At 40.6% G+C, this 22,634-nt stretch overlaps 1 protein-coding gene across 3 annotated transcripts in view; it reads right to left on the reverse strand.

The window, feature by feature from the left end:
- Nucleotides 1-1,951: 1,951 nt before the first annotated feature.
- The window catches only part of PRORP (protein only RNase P catalytic subunit), a 154,042-nt gene continuing 133,359 nt past the window's right edge, over nt 1,952-22,634 (reverse strand). For all 3 annotated transcript variants that reach the window (XM_024551316.4, XM_024551315.4, XM_045188072.3), the window contains exons 6-8: nt 6,574-6,722; nt 3,637-3,832; nt 1,952-2,258 (exon numbers count right to left, since the gene is read on the reverse strand). In XM_024551316.4, the coding sequence (XP_024407084.2) occupies nt 2,127-2,258; nt 3,637-3,832; nt 6,574-6,722 (477 nt within the window). In that variant the 3' untranslated portion in view covers nt 1,952-2,126. The remainder of the gene's footprint in view (nt 2,259-3,636; nt 3,833-6,573; nt 6,723-22,634) is intronic.

Below are 22,634 nucleotides of genomic sequence, written 5' to 3' on the forward strand. Positions count from 1 at the left end.
TGTGTGAGAGACATCAATTGGTTGCTTCTTACATGCCCCCACCTGGGGACTTGGCTCACAGCCCAGGCATGTGCCCTGACTGGGAATTGAACTGGTGAGTTTCTGGTTCACAGGCTGGTGCTCAATCCACTGAGACACACCAGTCAGCACTAAACAAGATTATTTAATAAACACTTTTTTCTGTTTTAAAATTTTCTTAAAATTAAGATAGTTCCTTTAAAAAAGTTTAGCTGACGGAAAGCACAATTTTCTACGTGCGTAGTTTATGAAATTTAGAAAACAAACAGATTGGATTTATGAGTGCTTTCTGATTCTCAGAACCTTTGAATGCTCTCAGTTTAGCGGCTACTTGCGTGGAGAGCTCTTTAGGTGTGCAGAAATGCTGGCCCCGGTAAATGGTTAAGGAGATGAAACATCCCCCCGTTTATCCTGGATTGTCTCTGTCCATAAGACACACCCTGCTTATGTGCATGTATGTTTTCACGTAATAATTATTGTCTTACGCTAACCCAATTTTCTGAGGCACACTGTTGTAAATGCATCAATTTGAAGTTTAGAGTGACGAATTCTGACCAATGTTATACACTTGCGCTACCATCACCCAGAACTTCCCATCACCCCCAGAAAGTTCCCTTGTGCCTCTTTTCTCAGGCAACTACTCTTCTGATTTTTATCACCACAGACTGGTTTTGTCTGTTCTTAAATACTAAATCACACGGTACGTAGCAGTAAGGAAATAACTACCGTAAGAGTGCTACAGATAGGAATATTTTCAGCTAGAATCAAGGCCCAGTGATGTATCAGCGAAGGGGTAAACCAGAGGCAACTATTAAAACTTAATCACTTAGTTAAACTAAGTCACACTTCACTGACTGGAAAGAAGCTATATATGTAACAGTAGAAAACTAACGGTGGGAAATTGTAGCCCACCCACCATTCTTTTGACATTGTTTCTCTAAGTGCTGACTCTGACTAATGGGTGGCTTATCGATGAACAGCATGTTTTTGTAAGAATCCTAGGAACTAGTTTCAAAAGATACAGACTCTGCCCTTCAAGCATTCCAGCTCCAGGAGATTTGCCAACCTCCCTCCCTGGAGCCAGGGCGACATGAAGCTGGGTGACGTGAAAGCATCATGAGTAAACCGGATGCCGCACACGGGCCCGTCAGTTGCCTTGCTGGAATGGACTGTGCTCGTCAGCACGTAGGGAACTTTTCAGGGGATCTCTTTGTTCTGTTCCCCTCTCCCTCCTTCTAAGAAACCTCTGCCTCCACTGAGAGGTGGAGATGGCCTTTGAGTCATGAGTCCCCATCTTCCAGGTGGCCGGCATCTGCAAATACACCACCTTCCTTTAGATCAGCACAGGCCTCTCGAGTACTGGCTTTCGCAGCGGCGGGCCGCAGGACCTGCGCTCGGTGACACGTACTTTGGGGAGCCTGCCTACCAAGTGATGACGGAATTAATAGTGTTCACAAAACGTGGAGCCAATTTGGAAAAGGCATCATACAATGAAGAAGACAGATCACAGTGTAAGAGAAGGAATTGTCCCCCTTTCCTGGAATCCAAATAGTTGGGTGATAAGTAAGAGTTGCTAACAAGCCTTTAATATCTTGCCAGTTTATCAGAGAAGACCGCAGGTAATGCAGTCTGGGTAACAGAGAACATGTAGAGGATGAGATGGTCTTAGAAATGGGAGAAGGAATTTAGAGACAACCAGGGCCACATGGATTGGTTCTCCTATTGGTGGGAGGTGAGGTCAGGAGTAGTGAAATGAATATGAGAAGCGCCTGTCTCCCAAGTATATAAGTGAAATAGATGGCCCAGTAAGAGAAATGTGGACTTCATTCTGCACTGAGTTCCCTAACTCTGGTTAAGCCTCAAAAAAAAAAAACAAAACAAAAACCCCCCCCAAAAAAGTGCTTAGGGGAAAAAATGCAACTGGTTATGAAAAGATATTATAACACATTTAATTAAAAAATCAATTTGTTGACATACAGACCAATGGAACCAAACAGGAAAAACTGATCTAACAGGGCAGAAGCAATGGTCGAAACAAGCATCAAACAAGAGCTCTGAAGGCAACAGGAGGGCGCCCAAACTCAACTTCAGCATGGGGGCGAGAGCCTTCATGTCTTCCGGTGAAGGCAAAGCCATTTGGTGGGTACTTCATAGGAGTATCTTTCCACCAGGTCTTCATCATACGGTATGTGCCACGAGTCTCCAGTTGTCTGCACCACTGTGTCATAGCTGAGAATATGCTGTTGGATTGAAAAGGGAAGCAAACACTGAGAACAACACTAAGGGGATACCTGGCCATTTCCCTTTCTTTTCTGACAACTTCTCAGTTTGCTTCAGAGACATATTCTCCGTCTTACTTAGCAGTGGATTTCCAAGAAGCAGCTAGCTCTGTAAAAATGAACCCTGGTACTGGGATCTCCTTTTCCTGGACAGTCTTCACGTTTAAGGTTAAGGACTCTGTAGGCACACGCACGCACACACACACACCGTACACACCAAAGTATTCCCATTGTTGCCTTTTTCAGGTTTGTATGTGACAGAGAAAAACTCAAACACACAAAAATAGAGAAATATTGGTAGTATAGTGAACCCTATGTATCCATCAATCAGCTTTAACCATTATCAACTCAAGGCTAGTTTTATTTCACCCACCCACTTCCTCTACTCTGCCTGCATCCTCCCCCGCCCAAGATTATTTTGATGAAAACCTCAGATATATCATTTCTTCTGTAATTCAGTATGTACCTCTAAAATATAAAAACTTATTTTGTAAATATAATACCATTATTACAACTTAAGAATTAAAAATTCCTTAACATCATCAAATTTTTGTTTCCATTTCCAATTAATATTTTTACAGTTTGTTTGACTAGGGATTGAAATAAGGTTATCACATTGTGACTAGCTGAATTCTCTTTCAGTTCTCCTTTAACCTAATGCATACCTTTCCATCTCTATCATTTTTGCAGTCTTTTGTTGTTGAGGAAACCAGATCAGCTGTCCTGTACTGTTCCGCTCAGTTTTGATTAGGCCGATTGCGTTTCTGTGGTATCAGCTGATGCTATATTTCCTATAAATTTGTTTTGTATATTTTTGACCATTAGACCATATTTACCATTGGCCAGTGTATTTTTCTGTGATAACTCACTTTTGGATTTTCTCCCTTTGCTTTCACACAAGAGATATCCTAGTATGTAAGACAGACACTAGAATCGAAGGAGAATTCGGCTGAGACCATGCTGTAGAGGTGGATAAACGGGACCGTGGAGCTACTCAGCAAAAGCATAAGTATGACTAACCATAGGGATAAATGATTTTGAGTTCTTACAAATACACAGGGAAATAAAAACCATATATGAATATTTGCAATTAATAACATCACTGAAGCCATAATTGATGACATACCAGGTGTTTGCAATATGTCAGTTAAAGTGGGCTTGGCTTAGAAAAATGTTTGCTCTGGCAGACTTTCTGTTTCAGGAAATGGCTAATTCTAAACTAAAACTGAGAAAAATAAAGCACTTAGAACCTTCAACAAGTTGCAACATTCTTTGATCGTACCACCTTCTTACTAGGTACTTGACTCTGTTGACATTATGTAGAGAACAGGTGACATACCTGAAAGGTTATTTTTGATCCTGGAAACCTATTAGTAATCGCCAGCTGATGTCCCTGTTGCCACTTGAAGAACAGGTGCTGGGTCTTGGCATCAGGGAGGCAGGCCTTATGGTCCCGCAGCAGATCCTTCGTGATAAACTTGCAGTGGTTCCCTGAGTGCAGGGTGGCGTAGAGAAGGAACGGATCGTCCTCTGAGCTGAGTCAGGCACAAGGAAGGACACAGTCAAGCACACCCTCGAGGAGGCAGAGGAGAGCACTCTTCACCATGCCTTTTCCCTCTTACTCTTCCTTTGCTCAGAGGTGCTCTGCATTCTTAACTGACATGGCCTCAGTGATACTCAGGAACGACTTTAGCAGGTAGGCAACAGTATCGAGAACACCCATGGAAAGTAAGGGGAAGGGAATGCTGCTTGGGACTCTTCATTGCTCAACTGGACTCTCCCATTAAAATGAAGGATTATAACAATAATCCTCTCCTCACATTCAAAAGTGGGTTCTCTGTGTTCCCAGGGCATTTTTCTTATTTGCCTCATTCACCCCAGAGCACCCCACCCCTTTCCTCACTCAAAGTCTGGAACATTCATAATACTGATAGGGCAGGATGACACTTTCTTGCAAGCCCCCCAAAATAACAGGCTGCCCTCAAAGCCGAAACTGGATCTCTCAAGGCAGCTTCTAGGTAGTCACCCCGATCAGCGTCTGAAGGCCTCTCCTGCTCTGAGAAGAACCAGCAGTTCAGTCTCCAACGGCCCCTCAACGCCAGCACTTGCCACCTCAGCGAGTGTGCTGTGAGAACAGGAGTAGCCCCTCAGCTCAGGGGAGTCCAGCTGCAACATGCGCTGTAAACTTCTAACTCCATCCGAATGGCCCAAAGTAGGACCATGTGTTTACCTTATACTGAAGTATTTCAAGTGAAACGATAAAATGACTGAAATCTGCCTTAAAAGTCTCCAGGAAAAAGAGAAAGGGAAAGAAAAAAAACGTGGGGGTGATATAAACCAAGATGAGCAAATGACGGTAATTTTTGGAGCTGGGTGACAGTTAGTTATGCGGGTTCACTATACTATTCTCTCTCCTGTGCGTATGAAAAGGCTTCTTTGGCATATTAATGGAAAAAAGAATTAATGTTAAGAATTTAATATTCAAATCCAAAGCCATAGAAGGCCACTGAATCAATCTTTACAAATGGGTTCGGAACTTCAATGGATACAGTAAATACAGGTCCCAAGTCAAGCACCAAACCATTTTAAACAGAGTTAGTTCTTGGTTATAATACTCTGCATTTATCTAATTCTTCCACGAAAGAAAATAATGATGATGACAGCAATTAACATATATACTTTCCATGTACTTGGTGCTGTGCCAAGAGTTTTACATGTACTATTTACAAGTATTATCTCACTTTATCTTTACGACATCCCTACATAGGTTACACGGGAAGAAAAGAAGACACAGGTGGGAAGCGCCTTCCCAGGTAGGAAGTAGCAGGGCCGTGGTGTGAGGCGGGGTAGACTCATTCCCGAGCCTGCCCTCCCAAAGTCTGCCCAGTATTGCCTGATGTGGTTACAGGGAGGTCATCATATCGTCTTCCACTCAGAGAAATGCAAGCATGCCCCACCCCATACATAAATAAGAGAACTTAGCTAAAGGAAAAGGGGTTTAGTTTGGGATCTGAATGAGGGGTTAGTCTCTTGTTTCATGTATCGAGAGGCATTTCACCTTTTTAAGAATAAATGATTTGGAGGAATATTGACAGATCTTGAAGTTACCACATTCAACCTAATGAAACCCCGACTTGGGCGGAGGCACACACGTCGCCCGCGCAAAGTTGGAAACACACTTTCGTCAGCACACAGTATGAAAAACAGAAAGCAGTCACTTGTGCTGTTGAGGGTCTGTGTTCCTCCTGACTAGCTGCGCTCTTCTTACTGTGGACACGGTGCGTTTTGTCCCTTACCATGTTTTCCATATTCCTTTGGCTTCCTGGGAAGCTGTTGTTCATGGAAACATTCCTTTTTACATTTAGAATAAAATCCAGGTCCCTTGCTTGCCTACCAGGGCCCACAAAGTCCTCTGTAATGTGGTCCGTCCCTGCCGTCTTCTCTCTGACCTCAGAACCTACTACGTTCCCTCTTGCTGCTACAGCCCATCTATACTGGCCTGCTTGCCTTCCTCAAACATGCAAGGTCATTCCTGCTTTTTGAACATTTGATGTTCCCTCTACCTGTTATGCTCTTCCCACCACCCCTCCCCTTTCCTCAGATGACTCACTCCTTCCCTTCAGACCTGCCCCGCAAAGTCCTTTCCTGATCGTTCCACCCACTCCCCGAGGACCTACCACTCACTACCTAGTCCCTTTCTATCTACTTACCCTGCTTTATTGTCTTCATAGCACTGACCACTGCCCGGGATTACATAACTCGTTTATTTGTTTACCTGTTTATTGTGAATCATAAGATACCAGAGACTTATTAGTCTTGTTCACTGCTGTTTCTCCAAGAACACAGAAAGCACCCATATTTGTAAAGTATTTGTTAAATGATCTATTTAGGGCCTTATAGCTGCCTCAAATCTTTTTTTTTTGTTTTAAATAAGGATGAGTATATATACATACGCACTTTAAGAAATGGTGAAAATAGCCCTGGCTGGTATGGCTCAGAGGACTGAGTACTACCAGCCTGTAAACCAAACGTTGCTGGTTCAATTCCCAGTCAGTGCACACCTGGGTTGCGAGCCAGGTCCCCAGTTGGGGGTGAGTGAGAGGAAGCCAATTTTCTCCTCTCTTTCTCTCTGTTTCTTTTCCTCTCTTCCTCCTTCCCTTCCCCTCTCTTTAAAAATAAATAAATAAAATATTTTTTTAAAAGATGGTGAAAATAGGTAACTACCAAGCAGATGACAGGTGCCTAGTGTAATTCAACTATTACCTTCAGTACTTACATGTTGTCAGCAAAGAAACAGCTGGCTAGCTTTTGCACCTCTTCCATCTCATTCTTTTTCCACTGGGCACGTGAATTTAGCATGTGCTTCCGGCCCAGGACCAGCACTCGCAGATTCTTCTTGGCTAGGTGAGAGACCACACCCAAGAGCTGAAAAACACAAAGCCGGCCCCCGAGAGGGTCACAGAAGGAAGAATCTCAAGTAAGTGGGGTGATTCTTCCAGCTGGTAATCTCATCGGTGAAACACTTTTCTGGTAAGGAGTGAGAAAACATTCCTTAAAATAATTTCCATCTTTGTAAGTCTGAGGAAAATGCTTCTTTTTTACAAATTAATGTCTAACACTTGCCCAATGATCAGGCTCTACTGGATCCAGAGTTTAAAAAACATTTTTCTAAATAAGTATAAACTAGATTTGTTTTTAAACTGTGTTCCCTAGAATCTACTGGGGTAGAGATGGGGAGGCCCAGGAAGATGGGGTTTGGCTCCTGTACGAGCACATACCAACTCTGTTTCAATCAATATAGCTCAGCTTTCGTACATTTATATATTGGTATTCTGCATGTTTCTGTGTTAGTAAAGGTTTCTGCTTCTTATTTTTAAAGTATGTAAGTAGCTGGAATTTTCAGCTAACTTTTCCATGTCACGATTCTGCCGAGACTGCTATTTGCATTAGAATTCCTTTTTCCTTCCAAAGGTCTGTCAATTTCCATCTTATAGCCTGTTTTCCAGTCAATGAATTTACTCCCGTTCTCTCCACTTCCCACATGTCTTGTGTTCACAGGAACTCCTTTTAAAAGTCTAGACTTGGATTTTTGGTAAATCTAGTACTTTGGTGAGCTTGCCTATAGTCAGTCTTTTGTAAGGAAAAGTGTAGATATTATTTTCACGTGTAACCTATTAAACTAAGCTACTATATAAAATGAAAGAAAAGCTACTGAAAATTATAATTTATGTTATAATAGTATACTAGAAATATAAAAGTTCTTTAATTTATAAGAATTGCCAAGCCTTCGAAAATCACAAGTTCAAAGTCATTGAAGAAATCCTTAATTTTCTTGGGTCTTAGTTGGAAAGGCACTGATTTTAGGCTAGCTTCTCTTTGCTCATAATTTCTTCCCATGCAGATTTGCAGGATATTATTTAAAATTCTTTTTTAAAAAAATCCTCAGCTGAGGATATATTTATTGATTTTAGAGAATGAGGAAGGGAGGGAGGGAGAGAGGGAGAGAGAGAGGGAGAATGTGAGAGAGAAACATTGATTGGTTGCCTCTCATACACGCTCTGACTGGGGATGGAATCCACAACCTTTTGGTGTATGGGACAACGCTCCAAACAACTGGACCACCCGGCCAGGGCTTAAAATTCTATAATCAATAAAATTTCATTCACTTATTTGGTCAGCTGTCAAATATTGCTTTAGTACCTCTAATGTCTAATTCACCTATAGAAAATAGTGAGTTAGTAAGGGCTAAATTTTTGAACTACTCTTTAATGCTTTGGATTTTTATATATATCCATCCTACTAGTCTCGTTATTTTAGGAAAGAGTAGTTGGTTTTACCATGACCAATTATTATTGTAGAATTAGGAGACAGAATAGATACAACTTGCCCACTGAATGTGAGTTAATACTCACGCAGAGAACTATACACCAAGACAAGTGTGAGGACTCTAAACCCAAAGCTTTACAGCTAGTAAAATATAATTCTTTTCTTCAAAGTGCGTAATAATGGCTTCTGTGCTCATTCAGCAGTTATATCTTGGCCTCCCTGTGTATAAGGCAAATGGTAGGTATCACAGCCTAATTACTAACATTAAGTTAAACTTAGAGGCTCCAGGAAGAGCAGGAAAGGCTTAGCTTGAACTACTCTGGGGCGCCATCTGGTGGTTGAGAGGTATCTGCTACAAGCAGCTTTTTGAAAATGATGTCAGCAGAGGAGAATAAAGGGAAGACACAGGAAGGAAAGGTGAGTGAGTATACAGATTAAAGGCACTGGACTCAAACTCTGGGACAGTCACGAGCCCACTTCCTCTGGGGTAAATTCCAAGGCAGGACCCAGTGGGCTGGCTCAGAGTCATAGGTATACCCAGAATAGTAAAGAAACAGAAGATTCACCTGAATTATACGTTATGTCAAAAATAAAACTGCGAGAAATTTCCACTTCTGGGAAGACAGAGTTAGATGTATTATACTTATCCCTATTTCTCCCACTAAGTACAAGTAAAAGACCTCAGATATTAAATATAAAACGAACACAAGGCTTCGAAAGGTAGAGAGAAAAAGAACCTGGCAAGGGACCTCGGGACATGAGGACTGACATGTTGGTGAGTTCCTTGGATTTTCTTTTTGTCTCATATATCCTTCTCCTAGCTGGAGAAGACAGCAACCTGGAAATGCCAATGAAAGCAGAAAAAATAAGACCAACAAAGGCATATTCTCTCTAGCCAATGAGCCAGGAAAGAGGCGGTCTAACAAGACTTGAAACACCACCAGCAGACTGTGGTGTGTGTGTGTATGAATATGTGTGTGTATGTGTGTACATACATACATACATACATATATATTTGGCCAAAAAGTTCGTTTGTTTTTTTCCTAAGATGGCTAGAGCAGCACTAGTTGTCTTTAACTTCACAGGAAACAATTATGTAAGACTGTTTGTGACAGCTGTCATATCAGTGTGCATTTAAAAAAACATCAAAATTGGTGAATTTTTTGGTTAGCCATTTAATATTGAAGATGGAAGAAAAGCAATAGTTTTAGCACATTATGCTTTATTATTTCAAGAAAGGTAAAAATGCAACTGAAATTCAAAAAAAAAGATTTGTGCAGTGTATGGAGAAGGTACTGTGACTCATCGAACACATAAAAAGTGGTTTGTGACATTTTGTGCTAGAGATTTCTTGCTGGGCAATGCTCCACAGTCTGGGAGATTGACTGAAATTGATAACACTCTAGCTGGTGTGGCTCAGTGGATTGAGTGCCAGCCTGCAAACCAAAGGGTCGCCGATTTGATTCCCAGTCTAGGGCACATGCCTGAGTTGTGGGCCAGGTCCCCAGTATGGGGTGTGTGAGAGGCAACCACACATTGATGTTTCTCTTCCTCTCTTTCTCCCTCCCTTCCCCTTTCTAAAATAACTAAATAAATAAAAAAGAAATTGATAGTGATCGAGACATTGAGGACAACCAATGTTATACCACATAGGAGAGAGCTGACATACTCAAAATACCCAAATCAACAAAGTTATTGGTGAAAATGTGTCTTTTATTTTATAGAAAAATCCATACAGACTTTTTATAAACCTGTTATATATGTGATCCCTAGAACAACCATTAAAAATGCTGTACAAAGAGATACATTAAAACCCACTATGAGTAAAAAAACAAAACAAAACAATATATAAAACTGGAATTCTAAAAAAAGTTCAAATGGCCCACAAGGAGGCAGGAAAAATAAACAGAGAAACAAAAACCAGAGATGACAGAAAACAAAAAAATAAAATGGCGGCAGAAGCCCTAACCTCAACACCATGAAATATAAAGAGTTTTAAGATATTAATTAAAAGACAGAGGTTGGCAGAGTGGATCAAAAAACACGATCCAACTGTATGCTATCTAAAAAAGCTCACTTCAAATATAAGAGAATAGGGTACTGGAAAGTAAATGAAAAAAAATTATGTAATGTAAACACTCATCAAAGGAAATCTGGAGTAACTATTAATATTAAATAAGGTAGACTTCAGAGCAAAGGAAGTTACCACAGACACAGAGGGCCAGGATGTGATAAAAGGGTCACTCGACCAAGAAGATACAGTGATCCTAAATGTGTGTGCATCAAACAAAGGAGCTGCAAAACAGGTGAAGCAAAAACTGATAAAAATGAAAGGAGAAATAGACATCCGCTGTTACCGCTGGTGACTTCAACACTCTTCTGTCAATAATTGAGAGAAGAACTAGACAGAAAATCAGCAAGCAGACAGCAACACTCAACACCACCATCCATGTCCATGGATCGGAAGACTCAAGATAGTATCCAGGTGTCCATTCTCCCCAGATTGACATATGGGTTGAATGCACTCCTATTAAAATTCCAGCAAAATTTTTTGTAGATATAGACAAGATTATCCTAAACATATATGGAAAGACTAAGGAATAAGAATAGCTAAAACAAATTTGAGATAGAAGAATAAAGTGGGAAAAATTTGTCTACCTCATTTTGTCTTATTATACAGCAACAGCAATCTCAAGTGTGTGATACTGGTGGAGGGATAGGCATATACAGATCAACAGAACAGAAGAGATGACCCAGAAATAGGCCCACGCAAATACGCCAAGGAAAGATACCCTTTTCAACAAATGGTGCTGGAGCAGTGGGACATGCATGAGTAAAAAATGAACCACTACCTAAATCTCACACCATATAGAAAAAAAATCAAATAAAAAAATCAAGGACCTAAATGTAAAACGTAAACTATAAAGTTTTAGAAAAAAGACCTAGGAGAAAAATCTTCAGGATGTAGAGCTACGCAGAGTTCTTAGACTTGACACCCAAAACATAGTCCATAAAAGGGAAATTGAGAAGCTGGATTTCATCAAAATTAAAAATGGTTGCTCTGTGAAAAGCCCTACTAAAAGTATGAAAAGACAAGTTACAGACTGGGAGAAAATATCTGCAAACCATATATCCAACAAAGAACTAATATCTAGAACATATAAAGAATTCTCAAAACCCAACAGTTAAAAAAAGCAAACAACCCATATAGAACACAAGCAAGGAACTTTCACTGGAGAAGATACACAGATAAGAAGTGTGTGAAAATATGTGTAACATTATTAGCCATCAAAGAAATGCAAATTATAACCCAAAGACATATCACTACACACCTGTAAGAATGGCTAAAATAAAAAATAATGCTAACAGCAGATACTGGTGAGGATGTGGAGAAACTGAATCAGTCACATATTGCTGGTGGGCATTTAAAATGGTACAGCCACTCTGGAAAGCAGTTTGGCTTTTTCTTATAAAACTATACAACTAAATAAAATCTTAAATATAAAATTAAACATGCAATTACCACGTAACTGAGTTACTGCACTTCTGGACATTTTTGCCAGAGAAATGAAGACATGTTCACATAAAAACCTGTACACAAATATTTACCTACTTAGATTTATTTCTAATAGTCAAAGACTGGAACCAATCTAGATGTCCTTCAACAGGTGAATTGTTAAACTGTGTATCCAAACCATGGAATACTAATCAATAATAAAAAGAAACAAACTACTGATATCACAACAATGTGGACTGATCCCCACAGAATAATGTTGAGTGAAAAAAGCCAAACACCAAAGGTTATATACTGTGTGATTCCATTTATATGACATTCCTGAAATCAGAAAATTAAAAAGACTGAGGAAGATTAGCAGTGGCCAGGGGCAAGGAGGTGGTGGGGTCAGGGACGGAATGGGCGTGGCCACCCAAGGGCAACGTGAGGGATCCTTGCGTGATAAACTTGCTCTATCTTGACTGTATCAACATCAATATCCTGGTTGTGATATTATAATACTAGTTTGGCAAGATGTTACTATTGGGGGAAATTAGGTAAAGACACATGAGATTACTCTGTATTATTTCTTACATCTGCATATGAATTCTACAAATATCTCAAAAGGTAAAGAAAGAGCAAAAAAACCTCCTCCAAACCTCAAAAACTAAGACAAACTGGGCCTTCATAGGAAGGATAAAGGGGTCTGTGACAAATATCCAATATATACAGGGTGGTCAACATCCCACCCAAAAGCAGAATCCTCCCCTTGAGACTATAAAGAGGGATTAGGTTTAAATGAGAGAGATGTGGAAATTTCCTTAAATTCAGGGTGGTCCCAATCAGAGAAGCTGAGAGCCACTCTGGGCTGCTCAAAACCTGGAGAACTTAGAGATGCTGGGGACAGTTCTGGGCTTGCCTAAGATGTCTGAAATCTGGGCTACATAGTAGAGCAAATAAACAGTATAGCTCATTCTAGAGAATATCTAAAATTCCAAACTGGTTCCAGAACTCCAGGTACCTAGTACCTCAAGGTTCACCTGAGATCAGACCTTACTCCCCTCCCTGACACCCTACTCCCCGCACCCCTCACATCGCTCCTTAAAATGTCTAAAGAATAATTCTCACAAAATCAGAAGAGTAAAAACATATTTTAGCTTAATATTTGGTTCAAATATGTTCTGGTTTGGCTTCCATTCTAATTTGGTTTACCTCCTGTAGGAAAAGATTAAGAGGGATTTGTTTACTCATAAGAGACATATTTTTGACATGAAACTGATGAAAGGTAGTTCCTGAGCTTAGGGTAAAAATACTCTTGGCAGGGCTATACCCGCAGAAATAACCGCGGAGGGATGCTCAGGAAGTAGAAAAGCTGCCTAGGAGGTGGGAGAAAGAGCAAGAGCTTTTCTGAGTAATCCTAAACAGCAAGTGTAACTTCCTTTCCCTATTCTTGACTCTTTACCTCCTCCTCTGCAGTCTCTGGCATTTCCTGGGTTGTGTGGCCTGTAGACCTTCAAAAACTCTACAACATTTGGGACCTGATGCCTATAGACTTTAGAAGTTCTATGCCCGTTCTACAGCTCTAGCTATAATCAATATACTTCATATATAAGAATACTCACTATAGGGTACCTTCAGGAGAGAAAGTTTTGGAAACAACCCAAATGCCTATCACCAAATAAATATATAAACAATATGCTGTATATACTTACAATGGACTGTTATTCAGCCTTAAAAAGGAATAAAACTCTGATGCATGCTGCAACATGGACGAAAGTTTGAAGATGTTGAGTAAAACACGCCAGACACAAAAAGACAAACACTGATGATTCCATTTATACGTGGTAAATAGAATAGTCAAATTCATAGAGACAGAGAACAGAATGGTGCCCAGTCAGTGTGGCTCGATTGGTTGGACTGTCGCCCAGTGCACTGAAAGGTTATGGGTTCAATTCCCTGTCCGGGTACATTCCTGAATTGCAGGTTTAGCCCCTGGTTGGGGTGTGTGGAGGAGGCAACCCATCAGTGATTCTTTCACATTGATGTTTCTCTCTCTCTCTCTCTCTCTCTCTCTCTCTCTCTCTCTGGAATCAATAATTAAATATTAAAACAAAAAAGAGTGGTGGTTGCCAGGGGCCAGGTGAGGGGGAAATGGGTGGTTACTGTTTAATGGGTACAGTTTCAGCTCCGGCTGGTGTAGCTCAGTGGATTGATTGCAGGCCTGAGAACCAAAGGGTCACTGGTTCAATTCCCAGTCAGGGCACATGTCAAAAAAAAAAAAAAAGGGTACACTTTCAGTTTGGGAAGATGAAAAAGTTCTAGAGATGGATGGTGGTGATGGTGACACAACAATGCAAAATGTTTAATTCTACTGAACTGTACATTTAAAAATGGTGTAAGTGATAAATTTTATGTTATGTATAGTCTAACACAATGTTTTACTGCAGACATTTACGTAACGTGCCATAATCATCAGCTCATGGGCAATCCAATTTATCTGCATCACCTCCCACTTCTGCCTCTCAGATTATTGGGAAACACATTCCAGATATAGCATCATTTTTATCTGTGAATATGTCAGAGTGTATTTCTAAAAGTAAGGGCTCTAAAAAAATACCATTATCACATATAAAAAAATTAACAATAATTCCTTAATATCAAATCTACAGTGTTTACAGTTGAGTCATATATATTCTTTAAGTCAGGATCTGAAAACTTTAGCTCCATGCATTGCAATTTCTTGATTGCAGTTAAAGAACTATGGCTGTTTGTCTAAAGGAACTGCGCACACTTAGATTTTGCCAACCGCTACTGTATGGTATGAGGTAAAATATTCTCTAGTCCACTGCGTTTCCTATAAAGTGGGAGTTGGATCTAGAGACTTTATGAGATTCAAAGTACCAATGACATATTTCACAGATATAGAACAAACATTTCAGAAATTTATACTGAACCATAAATGACCTTAAATAGCTGCAGCAATTTTGAGAAAGAAGAACAAAGCAGGAGGGATCACAATACCTGACATCAAACTGTATTACAAGGCCACTGTAATCAAAACAGCCTGGTACTGGTATAAAAACAGGCACATAGACCAATGGAACAGAACAAAGAACCTAGAAATAAAACCAAATCTCTACAGTCAATTAATATTTAATGAAGGGGGAAGAAGCATAAAATGCAGTAAAAATAGCCTCTTCAAGAAATGGTGTTGGGAGATCTCTGGACAGCTACATGCAAAAAAATGAAACTTGATCACCAACTTACACCATACACAAAAATAAATTCAAGGTGGATAAAAGACTTAAATATAAGCCACGGCACCATAAAAGTCCTAGAGAAAAACATTGCCAGGAAACTCTCAGACATTCCACACAGCAACATCTTCACAGATATGTCGCCTACAGCAAGGGACATAAAGGAAAGGATAAACAAATGGGACCTCATCAAATTAAAAAGCTTCTGCAAGGCTAAAGAAAACAGCACTAAAATGAAAAGAGAACCAACTATGGGAGAACATATTTGCCAATGATACCTTGGACAAAAGTTTGATCTCCAAAATATATAAAGAAGTCACAAGACTCCACTCCAGGAAGACAAACAACCCAATTAAAAAATGGGCAAAGGACTTGAACAGACACTTCTCCAAGGAAGACATACAGAGGGCCCAGAAGCATATGAAAAGATGCTCAGCATCACTAGCCATCAGAGAGATGCAAATTAAAACCACAATGAGATACCACTTCACACTGGTCAGAATGGCCATCATAAACAAATCAAAAAACAAGTGTTGGAGAGGATGCAGAGAAAAGGGAACCCTAGTGCACTATTGGTGGGAATGCAGATTGGTGCAGCCACTGTGGAAAACAGTCTGGAATTTCCTCAGAAAACTAAAAATGGATCAGCCTTTTGACCTAGCAATTCCACTGCTGGGATTATACCCTAAGAGCCCTGAAACACCAATTCAAAAGAACCTATGCACCCCAATGTTCATAGCAGCACAATTTACAATAACCAAGTGCTGGAAGCAACCTAAGTGCCCATCAGCAAATGAGTGTATCAAAAAACTATGGTACATTTCACAATGGAATACTACGCAGCAGAGAGAAAGAAGGAGCTCCTACCCTCTGGGACAGCATGGATGGAACTGGAGAGCATTATGCTAAGTGAAATAAGCCAGGCAGTGAGGGACAAATACCATATGATCTCACCTTTAACTGGAACATAATCAACAGAAGAAAAAAGCAAACAAAATAGAACCAGAGACATTGAAGTTAAGAACAATCTAACAATAGCCAGAGGGGAGGGGGGAAGGGACAGTGGGAGGAAGGGTTTACAGGAACTACTGTAAAGGACACATGGACAAAACCAAAGGGGAGGGTGGAAGCAAGGGAGGGAGGTGGGTTTGGATGGGGTTGGGGGGAGTGATGGGGAGAAAATGCAGACAACAAATGCAGAGAGAGAGAGAGAGAGAGAGAGAGAGAGAGAGAGAGAGAGAGAGAACACTTCATTTAAAGGACGATTAATGACATTTCATTGTTGGAACTGTTAAAGAGCCAAATACATGTAAGACACAGCTCAGTCCTTGATGAAAATGAGAGAACGGAAGAAGATGAGCAAAGGATGTGTTTTAGAGAAGCAGCAGAAGCAGGGTGAGGAGCGGGGAGAGAAGCTTTCACTGAGTGGTATTCGAGCAGAGGAAGCCTCATAAGCCTGGTGGTGTAGTTACGGGGAGGAGAGGCTGAGATTGCATTGGAGTCCTGCTTCCATCTCTGGGGCCGTGTGCTTTGAGCACAAGAAAATGTAAAGAACTGACTCTGTAAAGCTCTTTGAATCTCTTCAAAGACAGTATATACACAAAATACTGTTACTTTATATGATGTCATCAATGATCCCACTGATTTACATTAGACTCACCACGTCCTATATCCTGCTCTCGTCAGTCTTCGGTATTTTAGGGAGATTTCAATGATCTCATGCTGTCCTCAGTCAATGCAACAACTCTGCTGAGGAAGAGAAATGCCCTTCCTGTCTTGGGAACATCCTGTCAAGTGTGGGATGTGTTTCCTGCGTACCATGTCGTCTTCTATGCCATCCGCACCCACACAATTATCCAGCCTCTTAGAAAACGATTAAACTGTTGGCCTGGATGGATTTCCCCAGCTAGCTGAGAGTCAGAGCTGCCTAGTGGACTCAAGATTTGGCTCCTGACTCAGAGTGTGACTTTTCTCCAAACATTCATAAGCATTCTTTGGTTTTTCTAGTTTCTCCATGAGATATCTGTGTTTCTTTTATCAGTAAGAGGACGGAAAGGATAACATTTTGAAGACTCAAAACAAATTTTAGGAAGATTACATGAACTTATTTGGATGCAGTTTAATTTCCACTTACAAAAGTTAACTAACGAATTTTCATCCTGGCCGGGTGGCTCAGTTGATTGGAGCATCGTCCCATACACCAAAAGGTTGCAGGGTCAATTCCTGGTCAGGGCATATTCCTGCCTTGCAGGTTCGATCCTTGGTTGGGGCGCATACGGGGGGCAACTGATTGATGTTTCCCACATCGATATTCCTCTCTCTTTCTCTCTCTCTCCTTCCTCTAAGCATATCCGTGGGTGAGGATTAAAGAAAAGAGTTTTTCCCCAGGGTGCTACATCCAGTCCATGTACAGGGAATAACTTGCTCATACTGGGAAAGTACGTGAACACTTCCAGGCTCACAAGACACCATTTAATGACTAGAGGAGAAGGAATGTGATGAGCAGGGCTCTGGAAGCTTGACAATGCGTGTAGCCTCTCCATGGCTGTGCTGATCGACGTATCTTTTGTTTGGACAAAGCCACACACAATTGTGTACTATGGCTATTGATTTTGTTTTCTGGAATAATCCTGTCAGTTAAAAATACATAAAAGACCCAGGTATATAAAATAAAAGATACCTTGCACATCTCCAGTTAATGTCCTAAGCCATTTACACAGCTCTGCAGTGGAAGGCCTTATATAGTAAATAAAACTGATAGACATAAAAGAGACTTTTCCAATTTACATATATTATTTAATAGTACAGTAACGGTAATTAAGAACACAAGCTTTGGCATCAGGCTGCCTGGGTTCAAATTGTGGTTCCACTGTGTCCGAGCTGTGTGACCTTGGGAAAGTTACACACCCTCTTCCGGCCTCTGTTTCATCAGTGGTAAGTGGAGATACAAATTAGGTTAATACGAGGGGTAATTTAAATGCACATAGATACAAAGCACATGGAAAAGTACCTCAGTACATCTGGGCTCTCATTAGACAGTACAGCCTTAATTAGTTAATTTATACCCTCCAGCCCCACTGTATTTTCACTGCCCCCAAATAAAAAGAAAAAGGGATTCTTTTGGCATTATCACATACTTGGGCGATTTTTATGTTAATCTTTCTGTCGGCCCTTGTTAAGAGTAGAACATAAGCTTTCAATTAAAAAGGCAAAAGGAACACATGCATCTAATGCCGCTTTAAATCCCATTAAAACTATAATACAGAATCTTTCCAAAATGACAAACCCACAAAAACTTGGAGAACAAGATGGGACACAATAGCAATAAAATCTGGAAGCTGAATGGCGGATGGACACACTGACTTTGCAGATCTAACAGATTTGGAGAGCGGTAAGCTGAGAACCAACCCAGCTTCTCAAACTATTGAAAGCTGTTGAAGAAGCATTTGATTCCTAGATTCGTGGTCCCTACCCCATGCATTGTTTCTGCAGACACTACAGAGAATCTGAAGGTTCATTACTTGGACGTGATAAATCAGTGTCTCTATACTGAAGTACCAAGCACATTTGACAGTGTGAGTATCATACTGAAAATAGGAGTTATGTGAATGTATGCCTGTTGAACGCAGAATGCTGAGAAATACAGACCCCTTGCTTCCCTTACTTGGCTCTCAGAACACTGGCAGTAAGGCCTCTACCCTGCAGCCAAGAGACTGGAAACTTCCCTTTGGGGAGTCTGACCAGCAAACTAGAAAAAAATCCTAAAGATTATGAATATTGGGAATTCCCCAACAAATGGCCCGCCCAGATCATCCAACCAGGAGGTCAACAGACAGCAAGCCCCGCCTGCATACTTGAGCTTCCAATCAGCTCTCTAGATCATGTTTAATCAGAAGCAGATAGCAAAGAGTCACCAGACAGCCGTGGAGAGTCTAAAACGAATAAGGAAAACAAGAAACAGAAAAAACAAAGGCTGTAAAGGGAGAAGGCAAAAACCCCACCAAAAAACCTCTCATTAAAATCCTATGAGATAACATCATGCATTTATGAGCAGGTTTTTTTTAAAATGAGGAGAATAAAGAAAAGTTCTTGGGAATTAAAACATGACTGCAACCATGAATAAAAAGAATGAAGAGAAGGGTAGGGACAGAACATTGTCAGGAAGCCTCCCAGGAAAAAAGAAAAGAGATTTAAAAAAAAAAAGACATTTAGAGGACCAGTCTGGGAGATGCGACATCTGAATGAAATAGAAAGAGAGAACAGAGAAAGCAGAGAAGAAGTAGTTGTCAATGAAATAACCAGAGAACATTTCCCCAAACAGAAAGATACGAGATTCTAGAATAAAATAGTCCACTTCATATCCAACTTAATGGATGGCAAATAGACCATACTAACCCACAGTATAGTAAAATTTTAAAAAGCTGGAAACACATGATTCCCAAAGCTTCCAGAGAGAGAAAAAGCAGAGAAAACAGAAAGCATTAGGAGTCAGAATGTCCTCAGACTTTAAGGGTAACAATGGAAACATGAAGGAGTTTTCAAAAATTTGAAAGAACATTATTTCTAACTTAGAAATCTATTTTCAGCCACTGTATCATGTATGTGAATAATATAAAGACATTTGCTGATATGGGGGCTCTCAAAAATTTTACTTTCCATGCACCTTTCCTTAAGTAGCTCCTTGGCAAATGTTTTCCACTATTAAGACATTCAAAAAATAGGAAGATAGGGAAACAGGAAACCCAACACAGTAGAAAGGCAATGGGAATTACAGAGGATGGTGAAGAGAGATCTCAGGATAATGGCTGTACATCAGATACAGAGGGCGATTAGTCCAGACTGGGAGTCATCCCAGAGACAGCCACACTGGGGACAGTCATCAGTACGATCCCCACTGCTACCGCCCTATCATTTTAACCTGAGCATAGAACAGAAAGCCTGTGTGAGCTTGTACTTGGCTTGTCTTAACCACAGGCTGAAGTTACTATACTCCCCTCCAGGCCCCGCTGCCTGGATCAGTGAAAACTTGCATTTTACTAAAAATGCAAAATTTTTTTCTTTCACCTACTCCTGAAAGCTGGAGGAAATCCAGGGTGAGTTTAGAGGCAGTAAAAAGAAGCCTAATTCTGTTCGACCAGATTTCTGTTAAATGTTGTACACCTGGTCCAGACTGTAGCTTTGCCAGATGTCCTCTCTGTGGTAAACCCTGTTTCCCAAGATTCATTCATGACCTTGAACCCTGACTTCACAACAAGCTCTTACAAGCTCTGAGAAGCCAACACCAGATGGACAAAAGAACAAAAGACCCTTCACCTTCTTTTTAGAAAAAGTATACTGTTTATTTTTTAAAAAGAGTTTATTTATTAACTTTTAGAGAGAGGAGAAGGAAAGGAGAGAGAGAGAGATGGACAGAAACAACAGTGTGTGAGAGATACATCAATTCATTGCCTCTTGTGTGCCCCCGACTCGGGACCTGGCCTGCAACCCAGGCATGTGCCCTGACTGGGAATCGAACCCTCAACCTTTCAGTTCACAGGTTGGCACTCAGTCTACTGAGTCACACCAGTCAGGGTGACCCTTCACCTTCTTGAGGGAGCTGTCATCTAATAGCTATCCTTCCTCACACAGCTAGGATTGAGCCTGCTACTCAGGTTTTCAAACCTAAACAATGAAAAGCCCAAAAAATTACGCTATTATCAGGATCATGTTATCCGGCTGGAGATGGGATGGGGTGGGGGGAATGAGGGTGAAGGTTAGACTGGGCACAGAGGGAGTTGCTTAACATGACTGGCGGGTGCAGGGGTGTTAATTTTATTATTACTCTGTACATTATACATTTACATTTAAAGTCTTTACATGTGATGCATTTTACACACACACATGTGCTTTGTATTACAACCCATATGAAGTTACCAATATTCTGTCATTTTTGAGGTACAAAAATATGTAAGGTCATATGTTTAAACTTGATACTTCAGGCTCAGCAGTGTACCTTGGGCCCTTGAGGCAGGTTAAGAGCCAAAGTTTCCCCACATGCAAAATGTTGAGTGAGAAAAAACCAGAGGGTTTCTTAAATGTAAAAAACTCTCATAATTGTGTAATTCACAATTGGCTATGCTCAGTATGGTAATTCCTAGCCTATAAGAAGTTAAAATGTAAGTAATTTTTAACTTTTTATTGGACATTTATGGGGAAATTCCTTTGTGTTTCCCAGTGAAAAGATCTGGCAAATATTATATTCACATAACTACAGTCTACTATACATAATAATGAGAACTTAGGAACAGTTTTGAGAAATCCCCAAACCCTCACATCTCCCTTGCTTCTGCTTTTCTTGTAGAAACGGAGACACAGAAACTGTAAACGGCAGGAAGCAATAATGGGGATGTGACTTGCGGGAGAGGTCTGAGAGGAGGCATCGGATGTGCAATGAGACAAATGTTCTCACTACTCTTTCCTAATCAAGGCAGAGACACCGATGAACTCAGGAGCTGCTTTGAGGCTCTTTTTTCAGGCATATAGATTAAAAATTCACAAAAACCACAAAGAAGAATCTTCTACTTTTCTTCTTTCAGCCATGATTGACTGAGCCATTCAGATGTGTTAGAAGCATTTGAAGTGTTTTTATAAACATCACCACACTTTGTCCTCACGGATACCCTCTGGGTTTGGTGCCACTATCCCCACCCAGTTCCAAATGCCCTTATACATGAGGTGAGGCTCAGTAAGGGTTAGGAACTAGCTCAAGGTCACAGACCAGTAAATAGTAGAACTAGGTTTAAAACCCAAGTAATTCTAACTTCAAATCCAGTAATCCTCTTATACCATATACAGCCTTTGATCCTAACTCCTTTCTTTTCAAGCTTCTCTTCTTATTCCTGCCCCTTATTCTACAGCTAAATGTTACTATGGTTTTCCCATTAGCATCTACTGCTCCATCCTTTCTAAGGAGTTATGGGAAATCTCTACGTACTTTTGTGTGAAAGCTTAACACTATTTCTCACACTGGGGTATACACAAGAGTACTTGGCAATTATGTTGGGGGTAATTGAAGCTATAAAAATAACATGGCACATCTTCCTTGAGTGAAAATTTTTACTTTAGGTTTTATTTTTTTTGAGAATCTCCTTGTTTTCATTTTAAAAACAAACAGAGATGCTGTGGTACCTTCAAATGCAAGATCTGCACTAAATTTTAAGATAAAACAAATTAGACTCCGGCCCTAACTGGCTCAGCTGGTTGGGCATCATCCTGCAAGGTGAAAGGTCACTGGTTTGATTCCCAGTCAGGGCACACGCCTGGGTTGCAGGTTCAGTCTCCAGTGAGGGTGGGTGTGAGAGGCAACCAATTGATGTTTCTCTCTCACATTGATGATTCTCCCTCTCTTTCGCCCTCCCTCCCCTCTCTAAAAAATAGTAAATAAATAAAATCTTTAGAAAGAAAGATTCACTTTTTTCTTCAAAGAATTCATCCCATCGTAGGAAGACAGGCAAATAAACAAATCACTATGGGTGTATGATTGTAATACAATACAACTAATACAAAAGATTACCAAATGGATGTACCTGCTTTAACCCAGGTGCTGCCCTCAGCAGAGCTAGACATAGGATGAGCAAAACACAGTCTCTGCCCTCAAGGAGCTCAGAGGCTGGCGGAGTAAATACAAGGTGCTGACAGAACCACTACGAGGGAGGGAGAAAGGAGGGGCCTATGGAAAGTTTTGAAAGCTAAAATGGAACTCCCCAGTCACAGGGGGAGGGT

This window comes from Desmodus rotundus, chromosome 7 (assembly GCF_022682495.2).
Source record: "Desmodus rotundus isolate HL8 chromosome 7, HLdesRot8A.1, whole genome shotgun sequence".
NCBI lineage: Eukaryota > Metazoa > Chordata > Mammalia > Chiroptera > Phyllostomidae > Desmodus > Desmodus rotundus.